Source organism: Delphinus delphis, chromosome 7 (genome assembly GCF_949987515.2).
Source record: "Delphinus delphis chromosome 7, mDelDel1.2, whole genome shotgun sequence".
NCBI classification, from domain to species: domain Eukaryota; kingdom Metazoa; phylum Chordata; class Mammalia; order Artiodactyla; family Delphinidae; genus Delphinus; species Delphinus delphis.
Window position 1 is genome coordinate 29649987 of NC_082689.1, and position 18839 is coordinate 29668825.

At 40.7% G+C, this 18839-nt stretch overlaps 2 protein-coding genes across 3 annotated transcripts in view; one reads left to right on the forward strand and one right to left on the reverse strand.

Moving 5' to 3' along the window:
* The window catches only part of ADAM23 (ADAM metallopeptidase domain 23), a 163687-nt gene extending 145062 nt beyond the window's left edge, over positions 1–18625 (reverse strand). For both annotated transcript variants that reach the window (XM_060016230.1, XM_060016229.1), the window contains exon 1: positions 18512–18625. In XM_060016230.1, the coding sequence (XP_059872213.1) occupies positions 18512–18625 (114 nt within the window). The remainder of the gene's footprint in view (positions 1–18511) is intronic.
* LOC132428045 (large ribosomal subunit protein eL15-like) lies at positions 1244–2070 on the forward strand. Its single transcript, XM_060015583.1, has one exon. It carries the CDS (start codon positions 1274–1276, stop codon positions 1895–1897), a length of 624 nt encoding a protein of 207 aa, XP_059871566.1. The 5' UTR covers positions 1244–1273; the 3' UTR covers positions 1898–2070.
* Positions 18626–18839: the final 214 nt, after the last annotated feature.

Below are 18839 nucleotides of genomic sequence, written 5' to 3' on the forward strand. Positions count from 1 at the left end.
GAGAGAGGCTGGAGGTTCAATGGCCAATGATTTCATCAAGTCCTATGCAATGAAGCCTCCATAAAAACAACAGGAAAAGGAGGTTCAGAGAGCTTCTGGGTTGGTGAACACACGGAGATTCGGGGAGAGTGGTGTGCTCGGAGAGGGCATAAAGGCTCCACACCCTTTCCCCATACCTTGCCCTCTGTATCTCTTCTGTGTAGCTGTTCCTGAGTTGTATGCTTTTATAATAAACCAGTGATCTAGTAAGCAAAATGTCTCTCTGAGTTCTGTGAGTTGCTCTAAGCAAATTAATAGAACCCAAGGAGGAGGTCATGGGAACCTCTTTTTTTTTTTTTTTTTTTTTTGCGGTACGTGGGCCTCTCACTGTTGTGGCCTCTCCCGTTGCGGAGCACAGGCTCCGGACACGCAGGGTCAGCGGCCATGGCTCACGGGCCCAGCCACTCCGCGGCATGGGGGATCCTCCCGGACTGGGGCACGAACCCGTGTCCGCTGCATCGGCAGGCGGACTCTCAACCACTGCGCCACCAGGGAAGCCCTGGGAACCTCTTATTTATAGCCAGTCAGTCAGAAGCACAGGTGATAACCTGGGTTTGCAACTGGCATCTGAAGTGGGGGGGAGAGGGGCAGTCCTTTAGGACCGAGCCCTTAGCTTGTGGGATCTGACACTAACTCCAGGTAAATAATGTCAGAACTGAGTTGCTGTCTCAGATACCCTGCAGGTGTCCTGAGAATTGCTTGCTGCTTTGGGAAACCTCCTCCACACATTAGAATCTGGTGATCAGAACCACCTTTTACCACCACGTAAGGTAACATATTCACAGTTTCTGGGATTAGGATGTGGACATCTTTGGGAGGCCATCATTCTGTCTGCCATGATTCCTCACCTTTTCTAACTCACCCATCCCACCACATCATCAACAATCTGGAGGTTCCACCCCTAAAATATACCCCAAATCAACTACTTCCCTGTAATTCCTCTGCTACCATCTTAGAGCAGGGCCACACAGACTCTGCCCTGGACAACTGTGAGCATCTCTTAACTGGTCCCCTTGCTGCCACTCTTGCCCCTCTGCAGTCCATCTATAAAGCTGCCAGAATGATCTTCTTAAAATATAAATCATGTAATGTGATTGCCTTGTTTAAAACTCATCAGTGGTTTCCCACTATAACTGGAACAAAATTCTAATAGATACTTCATCCTCTGGTCCCTTCTCACCTTTAAAATATAATAGAGCCTTTCCGTTTGGCGGCAGCCATCAGGTGAGCCGAGATGGGCGCTTACAAGTACATCCAGGAGCTATGGAGGAAGAAGCAGTCGGACGTGATGCGCTTTCTGCTCAGGGTGCGCTGCTGGCAGTACCGCCAGCTCTCGGCGCTGCACCGGGCCCTGCGCCCCACCCGGCCCGACAAGGTGCGCAGGCTGGGCTACAAGGCCAAGCAAGGTTATGTGATATATCGCGTTCGCGTGCGCCGCGGAAGCCGCAAACGCCCGGTCCCGAAGGGCGCCACCTACGGCAAGCCCATCCACCATGGCGTCAACCAGCTCAAGTTTGCCCGGAGCCTTCAGTCTGTTGACGAGGAGCGAGCGGGACGCCACTGTGGGGCCCTGAGGGTCCTGAATTCTTACTGGGTGGGTGAAGATTCTACGTACAAACTTTTTGAGGTTATCCTCATTGATCCCTTCCATAAAGCTATCAGAAGAAACCCTGACACCCAGTGGACCACCAAACCAGTCCACAAGCACAGGGAGATGCGGGGGCTGACGTCTGCAGGCAGGAAGAGCCGCGGCCTCGGCAAGGGCCACAAGTTCCACCACACGATCGGTGGTTCTCGCCGCGCAGCCCGGAGAAGGCGCCATACTCTCCAGCTCCACCGCTACCGCTCATATAAGTAATGTTTGTAAAATTCTTACCTAATAAACAGTTTAGGACATCCACGTCTGCTTAAAAGTGTTTTTTAATCTGTCTGTTAAAACTAGTTGTCTGCAGATTGCTTCATTGAATGCATTGTCAAATTCTGAAAGGTAAAGTGCAATAATGTTTGAAGATTTTAAGTGATGGTGTGTCTTGTTTCTAATAAGGGGAAAATGCCTTTGTTTTTTGCTTTATTAGGCAGTTGATATGTCCGTGTTTAAAATGCTGTCTGGTAACAATAGATGTAAAATTCTGTAAAAGAGGAGTGCAGAAACTAGCCGTGTAGATTTGTTGGTGCATGTGATGAAACCTACAGCTTTATTGGGGTGAGGCAATGCTCTGCTGGTTTACTCTAAAGTGGCTGTTTTATGGAGTTTGGCAAGGACAAACTTTAAATTGGGTTTTCCTTGGAAATGTAAAGGATGTCGTGATCCTTTATCATGATCATAATGCCGAAAAATAAAGTTGACTAGGGCCCACGTTTTTAGACTTAATGTGCTATTCCATATATGTAACTGCTGCTGCCGAAAGGCGGAAAGTAAAGGAATGCCACCATTCTTTAAGAGAATTGAATAAACCTGTTGCAAGATGTTTCTCTTACAAATTGAAACAAATCCTGGTTAACCTAAATTAAATTGCCTTGGCCTCGATGGTACCACTGAAGTTCCCATAAAAGGTGGGAGCTCCTGGTTCAGTCCCGTGACTGACCTGTAGAATACTTAACTTCATGCAAAATAGTCATGGTATTTACACTAGTGTATACTGAAACTGATGGAAATTGAACATTGGGTATATGAGGAGGGAGTTTTTAACCCTAAGGTTTGTAAGCTAGTGATGCTAGGATTGGGAAATTGGTGTTCATAAGGTCCCTTTCAAGTGTGGGAGGATAGAAGGGGCTTGGATCAAATTTTTAAATGTTTTATTTTTAGTATTAGTTTGTGACCCATTATGAAATGTAAGCCACCTCGGGGAAAACTGGGTTGGTTTTATTTCAACGTAACATTGCTAAGTCTAATCAGTGTTATCTTGGGTCAAGCCACTTTATCCATTCCCATAAGGCTACTAAGAAGAGTCGTGTAGTTGGTGTCAATACTAGTTCAGTTGGTTTCCGAAAAAAAAAATAATAATAATAATAATAGAGAAGAAATAATGCAATTTTTTCCTTCACAAAATTTCTCTCCATCCCTCACTTCCATGGCCTTATATGCTGACAGCAGCTCTTAGCAGCTCATCAAAGGGAGGTACATGTGTTTGAGCTGTCCTTCTGGGTCTCCCCAGACGTAGAAGACAGCAAATTACCATATAATTCTAGACCTATGCCCTCCCTCTCCAAGTCTGTTTTAACTGTACATTCCTGCTAAAACTACCAGAAAAGTTAAAATATATAAGAAATGAAAATCAAGAGATAGAGGGAAGAAAGGAAGGAACACAACACAGTATAATATATTCTTCACATTTCGTAACAGGCAGACAAAAGATGTCTTAGATTGATGGATCTAAAAATAGTGCAGATAAATTATTTAACATTAAGAGAGCTAAAAATAAAAGCTTTTTTATTCCTTCGGGGAATGATGAGAGAGAGACTTACACTTTTCATTTTATTTTTTATGAACTGTGAATTCTTTGACCATGTAAATAAATATAGTAAAGCAGCTACTAATTTTGCACAAATATTTACACTAATTTTACCCATGAGGCTGTGCATGTTTATATATGCACATTGGTCATCAGTTTTTCACCTACTGTAACATTTCTTCCCTCTGATTCCCAACACTGTTCTTTGGAATTCCTCCACCGGAAACCGTCCCACCAAGGACTTCTTGCTAATAAATCAAAGGGCACTATGACCCCACTAGCAACCTCTCTGTGGAAAATTGTTCCCTAGGCCCTCTTCTGCCTCTATTTCCCAAAAGCTCTTTCCTCCCTGAATCACCTCACACCAACTACTTCTGGAGCCAGCTATTCTTCTCACACTTTCAAATAATGAGTCTACACTTTATAATTCCTAGTCTTTTTCCAACATGCCAGAATCTCAGGAAGCTGCTACTCCAAAAATGCAGGCATTGCTTGGAATAATAAACAATCCCTAATTCAACCACCAGTATTTCATTGCCTCTTATGAACGCCCAGTCACCTCTCATTGGAGGATATTTCGCAGAATTTTAGGATCAATAAAGGGTTGGAGAGAACAAACTCACCCACATCAAAATAGCCTGAGATATAAAAATGCAAACCACTGGACCCCATACAGACCTACTAACTCAAAATGTTTTCAACAACCTCCCCAGGTAGTTCCCATGCACACAAAAGTTTGAGATACCCCAAATCAACCCAATCTAATTATTTCTGAAATGAAGAAAGTTAAATCCAGAGAGTAAATGACTTGTGCAAAATTGCCCACTTAATATGCAACCAATTCATTATTCTAGTCATACATATTCTGGTACCCTTTTAAAGGAACCTGTGAGATAAAACATGCACTAGAAAGAAACTACCTCAACATAATAAAAGCCACATAAGAAAAACCCACAGCTAACATCATACTCAATTAAGAAAAACTGAAAGCTTTTCCTCTAAGACCAGGAACAAGACAAACATGCCCACTTTTGCCACTTCTACTCAACATAGTACTGGAAGTCCTAGCCGGAACAATTAGGCAAGAAAAAGAAATAAAAGGCATGAAAACTGGGGGGTGGGGGGAGGAAAGACATAAAATTATCACGGTTTATAGATGACAGGATCTTATATAAAGAAACCCTAAAGATTCCACTAAAAAAAAATCCTATTAGAGCTAATAAATGAATTCAGCAAAGTTGAAGGATATAAAAAGCAACACAGAAAACTTAGTTTCATTTTTATACACTAACAATGCAAAATTGTAAAAGGAAATAAAGACAGCAATTCTATTTACAATAGCATCAAAAAGAAAAAGTACTTAGGAATAAACTTAACCAAGAAGGTGAAAGACTTGAACTCTGAAACTCTAAAACATTGATAAAAGAAATTAAATAAAACACAAATAAATGGAAAGACACCCCATATTCATGGACTGGAAGATGTCAGTACTACCCAAAGCAATCTACAGATTCAGTGCAATCCCTGAATTAAAATCCCAATGATACTTTTGCATGAATTGAAAAATCCATCCTAAAATTCATATGGAATCTCAAGGGACCCTGAATAGTCAAAACAATCTTGGAAAAGAACAAAGGTGGAGGTCTCACACTTCCTGATTTCAAATTTTACTACCAAGATACAGTAATCAAAACAGTATGATAGTGATATAAAGATAGACATAAAGACCAATGGACTAAAGAGCCCAGAAATAAACCCTCACATATATGGTCAAATGATTTTCAGTGAGGGTGCCAAGACCATTCAACAGGAAAAGGACAGTCTTTTCAACAAATGGTGATGGAAGAAAAACTGGATATCCACATGAAAAAAAAAATGAAGCTGGACCCTTACATCATATACAAAAATTAATTAAAAGTGAATCAAGCGCTTAAACATAAGCCTTAAAACTATAGAACTCTTAGAAGAAAATACAGGGGGAAAGCTTAATGACACTGGGTTTTGCAATGATTTCTTGGCTATGACACCAAAAGCACAGGCAACAGAAGAAAAAAATAGATAAGTTGAACTTCATCAAAATTCAGAACTGGGCTTCCCTGGTGGCGCAGTGGTTGAGAGTCTGCCTGCCGATGCAGGGGACATGAGTTCGTGCCCTGGTCCGGGAAGATCCCACATGCCGCGGAGCGGCTGGGCCCGTGAGCCATGGCCGCTGAGCCTGCGCGTCCGGAGCCTGTGGCCCGCAACGGGAGAGGCCACAACAGTGAGAGGCCCGCATATCGCAAAAACAAAAAAAAAATTCAGAACTAAATTTTAAAAGTAAAATATCAACTCACAGAATAAGAGAAAAACATATCTGATAGAGACTGATATTCAGAATATACAAAGAACTCCTAAAACTCAACTAGAAAATAAACAACCTGATTTTCAAATGGGGAAAGAATTGAATGGACATGTCTCCAAGAAAGATATACGAATGGCCATAAAGCAAATGAAAAGGAGTTCAATGTCACTAACCATCAGAAAAATGCAAATCAAAACCATAATAAGATACTATTTCACATCCACTAGGATGGCTGTTATTAAAAAAAAAAAGTGTTGATATGAATGTGGAGAAATTGGAACTCTTTGCATTGCTGGTGGGAATGTAAAATAATGCAGCTACTATGGAAAATGTTATGGTCACTCCTCAAAATATTAAGAATAGAATTACCATATAATCCAGCAATTCCACTTCTGGGTATATGCCCAAAAGAACTGAATGCAGAGACTCAAACAGCTTTTATATATCCATGTTCATAGCAGCATTATTCATAATAGCCAAAGGTGGAACAGCCCAAGTATCCGTCAACAAATGAATGGGTAAACAAAATGTGGCATGTACATAAAATGGAATATTATTCAGCCTTAAAAAGGAAAGAAATTTTGATACATGCTACAACATGGATGAATCCTGAAGCCATTATGCTAAGTGAAATAAGCCAGTTAAGAAAAGACAAATACTTTCTGATTCTAGTTATATTAGGTATCTAAGATAGTCAAATTCACAGAGACAACAAATAAAATGTTGGTTGCCAGAAGCCAGGGAGAGGGAGGAATGGGGAATAAATATTTAATAGGTACAGTTTCAGTTGGAGAAGATGAAAAGCATTCTGGAGATGGACGGTGGTGATAGCTGCGCAGTAATGTGAATATACTTAATACCCAGAAATGTACACTTAAATGGTTGAAATGGTAAATTTTATGTTATATCTATTTTACCACAATAAAAAGAATTACCATGCAAAAACTGAACTACTCATCTTTCTCTTAAACATTATTTAAAACAAATAAGATTTGTTTTATTCATCTAACAAATAGCAAATCTCAGCTTCCAGCAAAACATCTCCAAATACTCCTTTTGAGCAATTTTCTTCTCAGAGCTTCAGCTTATATCCACCTTTCTGTGATCATCCACTCCCCGTGAAATCCAATGGTTACAGTACGATGTTTTCTTTAGCTCTGATATTAAGAGCTCCCTCTGAAAATTCTGTGAAGACTCCTGTCCACACTATGAAGCTTGTCTTCTTTGGCCTCAAGCAATCTCCCCAGCTAGCAAAGAAAGCACTGCTCTTCATGCGAGTAAAAACTGTGGCACCGCTGCAACAGCTATAACTCTCCTCTTATTCAGCCCACTGTCTGCTGACCTCAGAAGCATCATCTATCTTTTCTCAAATAAATAATAAAGTATAATCTTTTGACAAGCTATTGACACATCAAAAGCATTTTTGCACAGTACAAGGTAATCCTGAACTTGTCACAAGGTCAACAAATATGTTTGGGTGTTATTCTTGTTTTGTGTTTTATTGTTACAATAAAAAAATACTCCATTTTAATTGTATGGTCTATGGTTTGAAAATAGGAAAAATCAAAAAATTTTAATTAAAATGTGAATGGGACAAAGTAGGTAAACCTATTTTTTATAATATTTTTAAGCCATGAGTGAAAGTGATGTTTAAATCTTATTAGTTTTCCTAAGTTGTGTGTTTAAACACACAAACATAAAGAGCACTTCCTGCTATCAAGTTAACAACTAGCAGTAGTTTAGTTTTCGTCAGTGACTACATTATGATTAGGAGAGAAAAAAAGGTCACTCTGGGGCTTCCCTGGTGGCGCAGTGGTTGAGAGTCCGCCTGCCGATGCAGGGGACACGGGTTCTTGCCCCGGTCTGGGAGGATCCCACATGCCGCGGAGCGGCTGTGCCCGTGAGCCGTGACCGCTGAGCCTGTGCGTCCGGAGACTGTGCTCCGCGACAGGAGAGGCCACAACAGAGAGAGGCCCGCGTACCGCAAAAAAAAAAAAAAAAAAAAAAAAAAAAAAAAAAAGTCACTCTGACTGAGATGGGAAGGAAGCTCTTGCAGGTTATTGAGCTGAAGAGTGGCATGATCACAGTTAGTATTTAAAAGAATCACTTTGCCTGAAATGTGTAAAACAAACTAGAGCCAGACTGACAGGAATAGGACAAAAGCAGGGATAAGAGGTAGGAAGATATTTTAATACTACAAGCGAGAGGTAATGGTAGATTAGACCAGGTTGGCAGCAATGGAGACCGTGAGAAATGGTCAGATTCTGAACAGCTCTGAAGGGAGAACCAACAAGATTTCATGGCTTGGGGTAATGCTTAAAAGAAATAGAAGGGTTGAGTCTCTTGAGCTTAGCTGGAAGAAGGATCTTCGATTTACTCAAATGGGAAGAATGTGGAAGGAGCAGGTTGGGGTAGGAGATATTAGAATCAAAAGTTCTGTTTTGGGGCTTCCCTGGTGGCGCAGTGGTTGAGAGTCCGCCTGCCGATGCAGGGGACACGGGTTCTTGCCCCGGTCCGGGAAGATCCCACATGCCGCAGAGCGGCTGCGCCCGTGAGCCATGACCGCTGAGCCTGCGCGTCCAGAGCCTGTGCTCCGCAACGGGAGAGGCCACAGCAGTGGGAGGCCCGTTTACCGCAAAAAAAAAAAAAAAAAAGTTCTGTTTTGGATGTATTAAGTGTGAGTTGCCTATTAGATATCCAAGTGGAGATACAAGATAAATAGCTGGATATGTAGTCTGGGTATCAAGGGAGAGATTATGCTCTCTGTGAAAGAACCAAGATTTTTAAATGTTACACAACAAAGAAGTTTTTCACACAAATTAATCAATTAAGTTCCCAAACTTTTAACACATTAGGGTGTTAAAAACATGTCAGGGGAAAGCCAGAAATTCTAGAAAACTAAAATGGAAAAACAATGTAAGATCTGATAAACAGACAGGATAGTTTATAAATATACTATTCAGGTAATAATCCTAAAGTGCATCACCAGATCTTAAAAGGATTAATGTCCCAAATAAAAGAATAAAAAAAATACAGATATATTTCTTTAGAAAGGGAAACAAAAATAGTTAACTATTTCCAAAAAAAATGTTTCATGCACTGTTGCAAAGCCAAAAAATAACAAGACAGCATCATCCCAATGTCCCACTGGTTCTGAAGGGAACAAGTGATTGCTTTTATGCTGCCCAGGAGTGATAAATGCCTCTAACTATGGTCTGAACATTCTACAGAGATGAAAGTCCACTAAATTGTACAGGACAGACCATAGTAATTAACAAGAGTTCACTAACTATTTTTAGCCATGATTTATAAGAGAAGGGGAGTCAGTGTATGAACTCCTCTTGGTTAAGGCAGTTAAGAGGCAAAGCCCAAAATTTCACTTAAATGGTTAAAGTGGTAAATTTTATGTTATTTCTATTTTACCACAATAAAAAGAATTAAAAAAAACTTGTTTTATTGCTGTGAGGACCATGTGAGATTATAGATATGAAAATGCCTCAACAAAACTGTTTAGGTTCACTGCAAAGTGAATATTGTATTTGTTACTACCAGTGTATCGTTGAGTGAGTACGGGTTGGTTTAATGCATTCTATCTTCTTAGCTGAAAAAGCAAAGGGCAAGGAGGCACATGCAGGATGGAAGACTCCTCTAAGTGTTGATTGATTTATATCATTAGTGGAGGCCATCTGCAACACAACTATTAACTATTATGGTATATGGTATTCACAAGCCTGTTTGCAATTAAAAGACAGCACAAAGCACCCAATTAAGTGATCCAGACTACAACTTGATATAGCAAATTTTTGAACATCCACAATAAGGGAAAGGAAGCACTGGAACAGATATTAGAATTCAGTAGATACTCAAAAATGAATGGCTCTGAAATGTTTTGTATGATATGCCTCTATAGGTGTGCTCAGATTTGATTTCTAAAATTAATCTTTAGCCCCACTGAGGGCAGAAGGAGGTGGTCCAAGGGCATGTGATTATCTTGTTCCCCCTCCCACCTAGGATTTAAAATGTGCTAGAATGACTGCCTCATGTGGACACTGCCATGCAAATAAGAAAGAGATGAATGTCCCCAACTATATAATAATAGATCAAAGCTAAAGGGCAATACAGTCACTGGTTATAGGCTCCCAGTTACACTTCTCTATTCATTGGTTTGTTTGAACTTAACTCTCTGTAATTAGTGTCTATCAGTAGAGGAGACTTATTTGAATTTCTATCCATTCCATGTCTAAATAGAAAGCTTTGAGAACATTTAGCATTAAGGTAGTTCTTGTTGACAAATAAACAGCTTTTACAACAGACTTGAACATAGATTTCGAATTCACTAATCTGTAATGTTCCAGATGAGGAAAAGTAGCCTCTGTCTACTCTTTAACCAGAGAAGACAACAATATAACAAAACCTTATTTGGAGCATGGAGCTAATTCACAGGTCTGGCTCTGTCCAGACTGGGTACCCAGTGATGGATACATACTCTGTGAAATGCAAAAACTGTATCTTGATTTGCTGTGAATGAACGTAATTGTTTTCAACTTCTCATTATTCTAACTAAAATAACTGGATCTACCCTTTTATAATAGAATTCCTAGCATTGGATTTGATTAAAATTGTACTGAATTTATATAAATTCTAAACACAAAAACTCCTTTGTAAAATTGCAAAATTCAGATGCTAGGTGGATTGTGAAAGAATGAATTATGTGAATGAATGAGTCTTTCATAAGACCATGGACCATGGTCTTAAGACCATCATTTGTGAATTTAATACTTTGTGTGAATAAAGCTTTATGATTACATACATATTTGAGAGGAATAAAATATTTTCATTCAGAAAACTTATTCTCTAGGAGAATTAATTACTCAGATCCTAAAGATGGAGAGGAAGGACCTTCTGAAGCAGGAATTTAACCATATTTGAACCTAAAACAAAAGCCTGAGAACACATTACTGACAGTTTGGGTTACTGCTACTGATCACGAGCGTTTTCCATAACTAGCCCCAGAATTTGGACAGATATCAATGGAGCTGTCCAGATAAAACTACCTCCTGCCATGCACTGACCTGGGTAAACAGGCCTGGAAAAATGCTGAAAGGAGAATGGACCAGCAAATGGGTAGTAATCAGAAGGGGGGCAGGGGCAACAGCTCTCCTCCAGAGCATTTCACTTTCTCCCCTTTACTCCACAAGGAAAATTCATCTGCTGAAATCATGCTTGTTGCATGTGGATAAAAGGAGTCACGTGATGCACTAAGTGTTCCAGGAAGATTAATCTGTCAGCAGTGGGACTGATGGATTGACAGAGAAAGAGAGAGAGAGACAAGAGGCTATGACAAGAACACAATACAGAGGAGGAGGGAAGGATGGATTTGGGAGAAACGTCAGGACTCAATATGTGACTATTTATAGACAGAAGATGAAGGAGAGAAAAGAGTCAACGATGACTCCCAAGGTTCACTCTTAGGTGGCTGGGAAAATAGCACCACCACCGAGAAAAGTGAGCAAGGTGGCCAGGACAGCTCTCTTCCTGCCTGTCTTTACCCTCAGCCTGCATGATGCCACCAACCCTAGCCAAAATCACTGAGCAAATAATGCACTTGTTATTTTTTGACTGGCTATAGAGAGAAGGATAGTGGCCCAATCTGTTAACAAAACCTGAGAATAAGTGAAGACAGAATGACACAAGCAGTTATATAGTCAGCAGGAAGGAGCCAACCCAGGAGTAGAAAGAGCAGAAAATGTTATGTAGGGACACATGCATGCGAAAGCAAGACCTTGGACAGCACGACGTACTGCTGGAAAGCATGGCGGCCATCAGATCAATCCAGCTGGGTGAAATGATCAAAAATAGTCCAGACTTCGTGAGAGAGAAGAATCAAAGACTAGGGTCCAAACTGAAATGCCTACAGGAGCTGGGCGAGTAACAGAAACGAGGACGGGTGGCGTTCGGCAACAAGGAGTGCAGGTGGGGGCCACTGAAACAGCACGCGCCCACCCCATCTAAAGAGGAACCACAGTAGGTAGGTTACTCTCACCCAAGACCGTAGGCCCAATCTTCCAATTCTTCAAGAGCAACCCTCCCACCCACCATTCTCCACCACGTACGCTACCTTATCTTCTTCAAGCGCTCGTCAATACCTGAAATCTCTGTGCTGCTCTTGCTATTGCGGTTATGGCCTGTCTCCTCCCACTAGAAGGTAAGCTCCCTTAGGAGCCACAGAATTGGCACTCAATCAATGCTCAACCAACCATTTGCTCACCTCCGGACGCATCAGGAGGTGAGCCATTTGATACAAAATAAATCCAAACCCTTGATCTCTCCACAGCCTTCCCCTTCACAGCCTTTCCCCTTTGCTGCCTGCCGTACCCAACACACCCTGGTCTCTCTCCAGCCTGGACTTTTGCAAAGGATAAGACCTGGGTTCGAATCCTGACTCTGTCTGCCCCTTACTAGCTGTTTGTCCTTTGTGAAGACACTAACTATAACTCTCAACTGCTACATCTGACAAACACGTATTGGATTTCTAGAGGAATCAAGTGAACTTTTTAAAAATTGACCATGAATGTAACAATGATGTCCAATTCTTTTAAATTTCCCACACTTGGGTTTCCCCTTCTCACACTCACCACACTGTCTCCAGCAGGGCAGAGCCTTTGCCTGCTGACTGTGGGCCCCACTCTACCTCCTCCACCCTCCACCCTCTTTCCACCTCCCGAAAACTTGTCTCCTAATTGCTCTTTAGGGCCAGCTCCATTGTTTCTTCCTCTCTGAGGTTTTCTTTGACTTTCCTGAGTCCCCACAGCCCTTTGTTCCTACAACTAGCAACGCACTGACAGGAACCACACACACACCGCCAGCTGCCTTCTGATGCCCAGCAAGTCACGAGCAAAGGTAGGGACTGAGTGTTACTCTTCCTCGCTCTTCCCAGGGTCTGGCACAGTGCCTGCTTCAAAACAGGTATTTGCCAAACAGAACTGAACGCCTCACAGATGTAAATCTGATTGACTGGAAACTATATGAGTGGACACCTTGGGCTCCACCATTGAGAATTAACCAGTAGCAATGACAAAATCTCCCACATGGTCAGCTTGTGATTACCCATGTTAATGGTAGGTGACACTGAGAGGGATAATCTAAGAATTGTTAATACAGGTATTCTCATGATTTTAGGTCGCGTAAGTGTGATTTATGCAGTGCGAATAACTTGAGATCAAACTTCTCTCTCCTGCCGCTCTGTCACAGTGCGAAAAATGCTTAACAGTAACTTAAGGCGCTTTTGAATGTCAATTTGATTACAACATGAAATTTCACAGAAAGCACTGCACTCTTTCTAACATAGATAGGAGTGTTCAACCATCAATTCATTCAACAGATATTTACTGACAGCCTACAATATGCCCGGCATTACAAGGAAAACCGTTACAAGCCTGAATTCTACGTACTACAATTCTGTAATGACTGCTTAGGAAGACCTAGAAAACTTGGGAAGGCCGCTGAGGCCAATACCAAAGTTCGTATTACCAAATAAACTAATAGTTGCCACACGACCAGTTCTAAGGACCCAGTATTTCTTTCTGCTGATCCACACCGGGAGCAGTGGAGCAGCTGGCTTCTGGATGGCCAAGTAACGTGGAACCAGCTTTGTCCTGAAACAGAGTAGGAAGTAATGATAATCATCGTGATCTAAATTTACTTAAATGTCTCTCTTCTCTCTCTTCAGCCTGGGGCGGTGGGAATAGGTGTGATGAAAAAAACAACTTTTGTTTTTCTGAGTTGCTGCCTAGGCATTTTACAGACTGGAAACCCTGCTCACACCTAGAGTCTGGACATTTAGATAAGGACTGCACTTTGGGATTCCTACCATAAGTCCCTCTTTGCTTTCCCCAGATGCCTTTTAAAATAATCACTTAGAGTTAAGCCTGTGAAAAGTTAGTGACCTCTGACCCAACCACCTTATAAGTGATAGATGCTTGCTACCCTCTCTATCTTCTGCTTACTGGTGACCTGGGACAAAGGACTGTCCTTTCCCCCCTCGTCGTTCATTGTCCCCCAACCTTTTCTGGGATCTGTGAATAATAAATCTTGTGACTCTACTTCTTTTGTGTGGGTGTATTGAAACTGTGTCTTCAGTCAAAACGACCCAGTGGTTTTCACGTCCCAAAAGTGGAAGCTTGGATGCTGAGGGAGATACTTGCTGACCCGTGTGGGTGGTTTGTGCCCCCTCATTCAGCAGGTCATAATCTGTATGTTCTTAATTCAATACAGCAGGTCCGACTCCCCAGCACAGTAGGGAAGGTAACAAAAGACTGGGCCATATCTCAAGTCCAAGGAGATGACTTTCATCTTTCCCCAGACCCTGTGCTGTACATAATGTACCTCTTCCATCCCTTCCCAACTGCAAGAGAAGAGAATCTAAGTAAGTAGGATTCAAGGCAAGTAGTTTTTGACTAAAGGCAAGTTTCAGGAAAAGTTTTGAAGGGGAGCAGAATATACTCTCCCAAAATATGCCTCTTTGGCATAAACATTATTTTCGGCTGCTTATTTTTAAGAAACAGTGGACACAGGAGCAGCTCTGTAAACCAAGCAGAAGTTACTCTTCTGTAAGAGACATTTATATTTGTAAGAAATCTCCATTTGTAAGGGTGTTTCCCTCTCTGTACCAGAAAGAGGAGGATACTCGAAATCTCCAGAAACACATTATCAGCATAAAAGGCAACGATTTAAATCTGTGTAACAACCTTACCCTCATTTACTGTGCTTTTCCTGATAGCCTCCCATCATCTTGTCTTTAGCTGGACAGTTATTTAAGCTGATGGCTGGGCCATCTCAAAGTTACTCAGTTTTCCTGTGTCTCTCCCATGTACACAGGAGGCATACGTGTCATTAAACTTCTAATTTTCTCCTGTTAACCTGTCTTTTATTACAGGGTGTGTCTCAGCCCAGAACCTGGAAGGGTAGAAGAAACATTATTTTTCTTCCTCCACAGGTTCATTAACATTCTCAGGAATAGATCTCATAGGATTATCTACGAATTAATTAATCTAAATTGTTTCTGCCTCTTTTTAAATGTATATTTTATCCAAATATTGAATTAACGGTTGATAAAATGCTTATGTTTAGTCATCATAAAATTCCATTTATGCTTGTAAAAGTTCTACAGGTGAAGAAGATAAGTCTTGCTAACAAAGCAAAACAAAACGTTTCCATTTCAGACCCTATTACTTCTACATGGTGGTAAATTAACCTCCTAGTTAGTAAGAAAAAAATTACAATAAATCATCAGAAAATAAAGCTGTCTATAAAGAAACCTGAATTGGGTTAAGTGCCAAAAATCAAAGGACATAACTGTTTAGATCTGAGATAACCATGTTCCCAGTCTGCTCTGGACCATCTAGGTTTATGGCAATCATCCTGGAATAATTATTAAGCGTGCCTACTTTCACTCTCAAAAAATGTCACAGTTTGGACAATAAGTTATATATAACCCTATCTGGAGATAAAAAGATTCCTAAGCAATCTTTGACAAAGAAAACTTTAAGATTTTCAGAAACACTAGTATGACAGCCTGCTTTGCACAGTCTGCTTTTAAACTTACCAATTTTGAAAGAGTTAACAAACATCTTAACTCTCACAACTGTAAAGTAGTAAGCCCTGCTCAACTTTAAATACTTACGAAATAAATATGGAGCTCTGCCCTATAACCTATATCTGGGAATTTCCCTCTCCACCTCTACCCACCAATCTAGGATTCCAGGAGAATGGCACAGTGATTCAGCATTTCTAAGGCATTCATTAAAATGTGCTTGGGCGCAATGAAATCAGGGGAGAAAGAAAGGTAACTAATACACAGATATTAAAATCAAAACTTCTTTTATAAAGGCAAAAATAACGAACTTCCATACTTTTTCTCTTACTGAAACATTTGGAAAGCAGCTGAATTGACGAGTATCTCCCATCACTATGATGAGGCAAGTCATCCAAAGATACAGCAGAAAGCACATGCAACACTTTGTCAACTAGTTCAAGAGATGCTTCAAAACAGAAGTGCAAGGGAAATCATAGAAACACAGAGGGAAGTTTCAGGGAACCCATACAGGAAGAACACTGTTTATCCCTGTATAAGAGCGCTTTTTAGAATCTTGCTTATCTCATTTTTGTGTCTCCTGGAGGACAGACCTTGTCTTGTTCATCCTTGTACCCCTTATCTCTTATCTCTGAATCTTCACCATACTACTTTGCACATGAGAAATGTGCAACAAATACTTGTTGAGTCAAACTAATAAGAAAAGAAGAAAAATGCTTTCAAATATAATTTCTACATAAACATTTTTTTTTGAAGATAAAAGAAACCTAACCACTATGGAGGGTGGAAGTGGAGAGGTAAAATCATTCCAACAGCAAGTGTGTGCTCCCTACTAAGAAATCTATTCCTCTACATGAGTGGTGGGTAAAGTTTTAACAATCTTACTATCATAAAAATTCAGATATACTGTAGTCAAACCAAGTCCCACCAAACAAAGCAATCAAATAAGGTTAGACTAGAAGACAGGAGTTAGCCATAGCCACCGACAGCTCAGTTATTAGAGAAGTTTCACTAAAGTTCCCTTCAAGTCCAAACTCGAGAGGGCTTGAGCATTCTTTAAAATAGGCTTTCAGGCCATGTTTTTTCTTCCTCCAGCATCTTATGCAAAGGCACTGGAATTTGAGAACTTGTCACTTAACCATAGAGGATCTTATTAATTAGTAGAAAAACCATAAAATGGGCCTCAATGCCTTTATCAAGAGGAACTTGGATTCTTCTTCCTTAAAGACACTACCCACTCCTCCTATCAACAAGACAAACGGGTAGACAGGATCCAGGAGTCAAGCCGTCAAGTTACATAGGAGCAGATCAGAAAAGGGCCATGAGCAAGGAGATCCCTTCATCTCAGCCAAGGCGGGTAGCAGCCTCTTCACAGCACCGTGAAGCAAAGTTAAATTCTCCAATAACATCCGATATGAAGGAAGCATTTTCTCAGAAGCCTGACTTGTAAATATTAAATATTCAGGCCTCTTGAATTTTACATCAGCTGTTTTACAATCCTGGGAAAGGCACCTGAAGGCCTTAAATTTCTAACTCCCCATTTGTAAAATAGGAATAAATACTGTTACCACTTACCCATATTTTAGAAAACTAATAAAAACAATGATGCAAACCATAGATACTTTCCTTAAATTCTAGATGTTTAGACAATGACTGTTCTTCTCAACTCAACAGGTATAATCTGTAAGGCCTCAGAACGAGCTTCCCCCCAAATGTGTCACTTTTGCATGAGGATTATTTTGAACTAAAGGCACAATCAAGACCCTGCAGGTTCAAGAGAAACTACTGCCCCTCCCTTAACTACCCAGCAGAACTTAAATTGAGGATTTTTCCCAGAAAAGAGTTATTACGAGAGATAAATTTTATCTAAGTGGCCCCATCTATATGGCAGGGCAAACATCTAATTACCAAACATCTGCTCTTTTTATTGTCCTATGAATGACCCTCCTGTCCGTGGAAGCCCGAGGCCCCTATGCCATTCCTTAGCTCAGGATGGCATATACGCCTCATTTTACCTTTCTGTCTCTGAACCTCTCAGGTATGTGGGGCCTCTGGCCCTCACATGCATACATACGAGATTAAATTTGATTCTCTCCTGTTAATCTGTCTCGTGTCAATTTAATTCCTGGACCAGCCAGAAGAACCTAAAAGGGTAGAGGAAAGTTTTCTTCCTATCCTACAAGTCCAAAGTAAAATATTTAACAAACGGACTCTATTTTCTGCTCCTAATAAAGAAAAGAGGCACTGATAACCCATTGTGGACATCTGCTTGGGGTCCAAAATTTTATTAACTCAAATAATGACTAGTAAGCAGGAAAAAAAAGATCCCTTGAACTCTTTGGATATTAAGCACCTTCATCTTCCACTGAATGCCTTTTTAAGACTCAGTGACACTTTCTGAACCAATCTGCAAGTAAAGTTACTGCTCACAGTGAATGCAGATAAACTCTTGAAGGGCTGTGCTGACCAAAACTGGTCTCTATATTATATAAATTGTTTGTTTACATTCACCATAATCTTTTAAAATGTCATACTGCTTACCTACTGAAAATATAACAACAAAAAAGTATTTTTTTCCTACTGACCAACTAAAGAAAGAAAGAGGTTGTTCAAACTTCACCACTCAATTTCTAAGTGAAAGACTGATGGGGAATCGGCAGCCCAACAGCTTTTTATAGCAATTTTCTGGGTGCAGATTGAAAGCAGTTTTCGTCATGGGAGGTAGAATACTGCACCCTTACATAAAGCCTCACAGATAAAAGTCAGGACCATCAACGTATTCGCTTAACTACTGTTCAGTGTTCAATGCACCTACAAGAAAAATGGACAACATTTCAGCTGTTAAACTTATAAGGCGATAAGAAAATTCCAATTCCAGTTTAGTGTCAGAGAGGAAAGACAGACAGCAGCCCTATCCCAGTAGATCCCAGGTTAATTCCCTCCAGTTTCTCCCCTATCATAATATTAATTGGTTTCCTAATAAAATACTGCAGTAACATTTGTGAAATCAGATTCTGGCAGAAAATCAAATCAAAGGACAACTAACTCTTCATGGCAGCCACTTTTGCATACCCAGACCCTGCCTACCTTGTTATGTTTTTGCTGGTGTCTTGCCTTCGTGTCAAGAACGTGGTAAGGGCTTTCCGAGTCTTGGTTGATGTAATATACGAGTCTTGAAGGCAGTGTGATTTCCTTCTGCATTGCATTGCTGTAACTGCTATTACTGCTGCTATTCTGTTGCAATGTGTTGTCTTCATCTGCCAGGACTCCCAAATTGTTTTCTGCAGTTTCATTCCAATGCGGAGCTGGGGGGGGAGGGGGGGGACACAAACATACACAAACACACACATACCCTATAAATACATAAGTACTAAAATGCATTTTTCCATTAATTGCAAAAACAAAGTTTTCTACT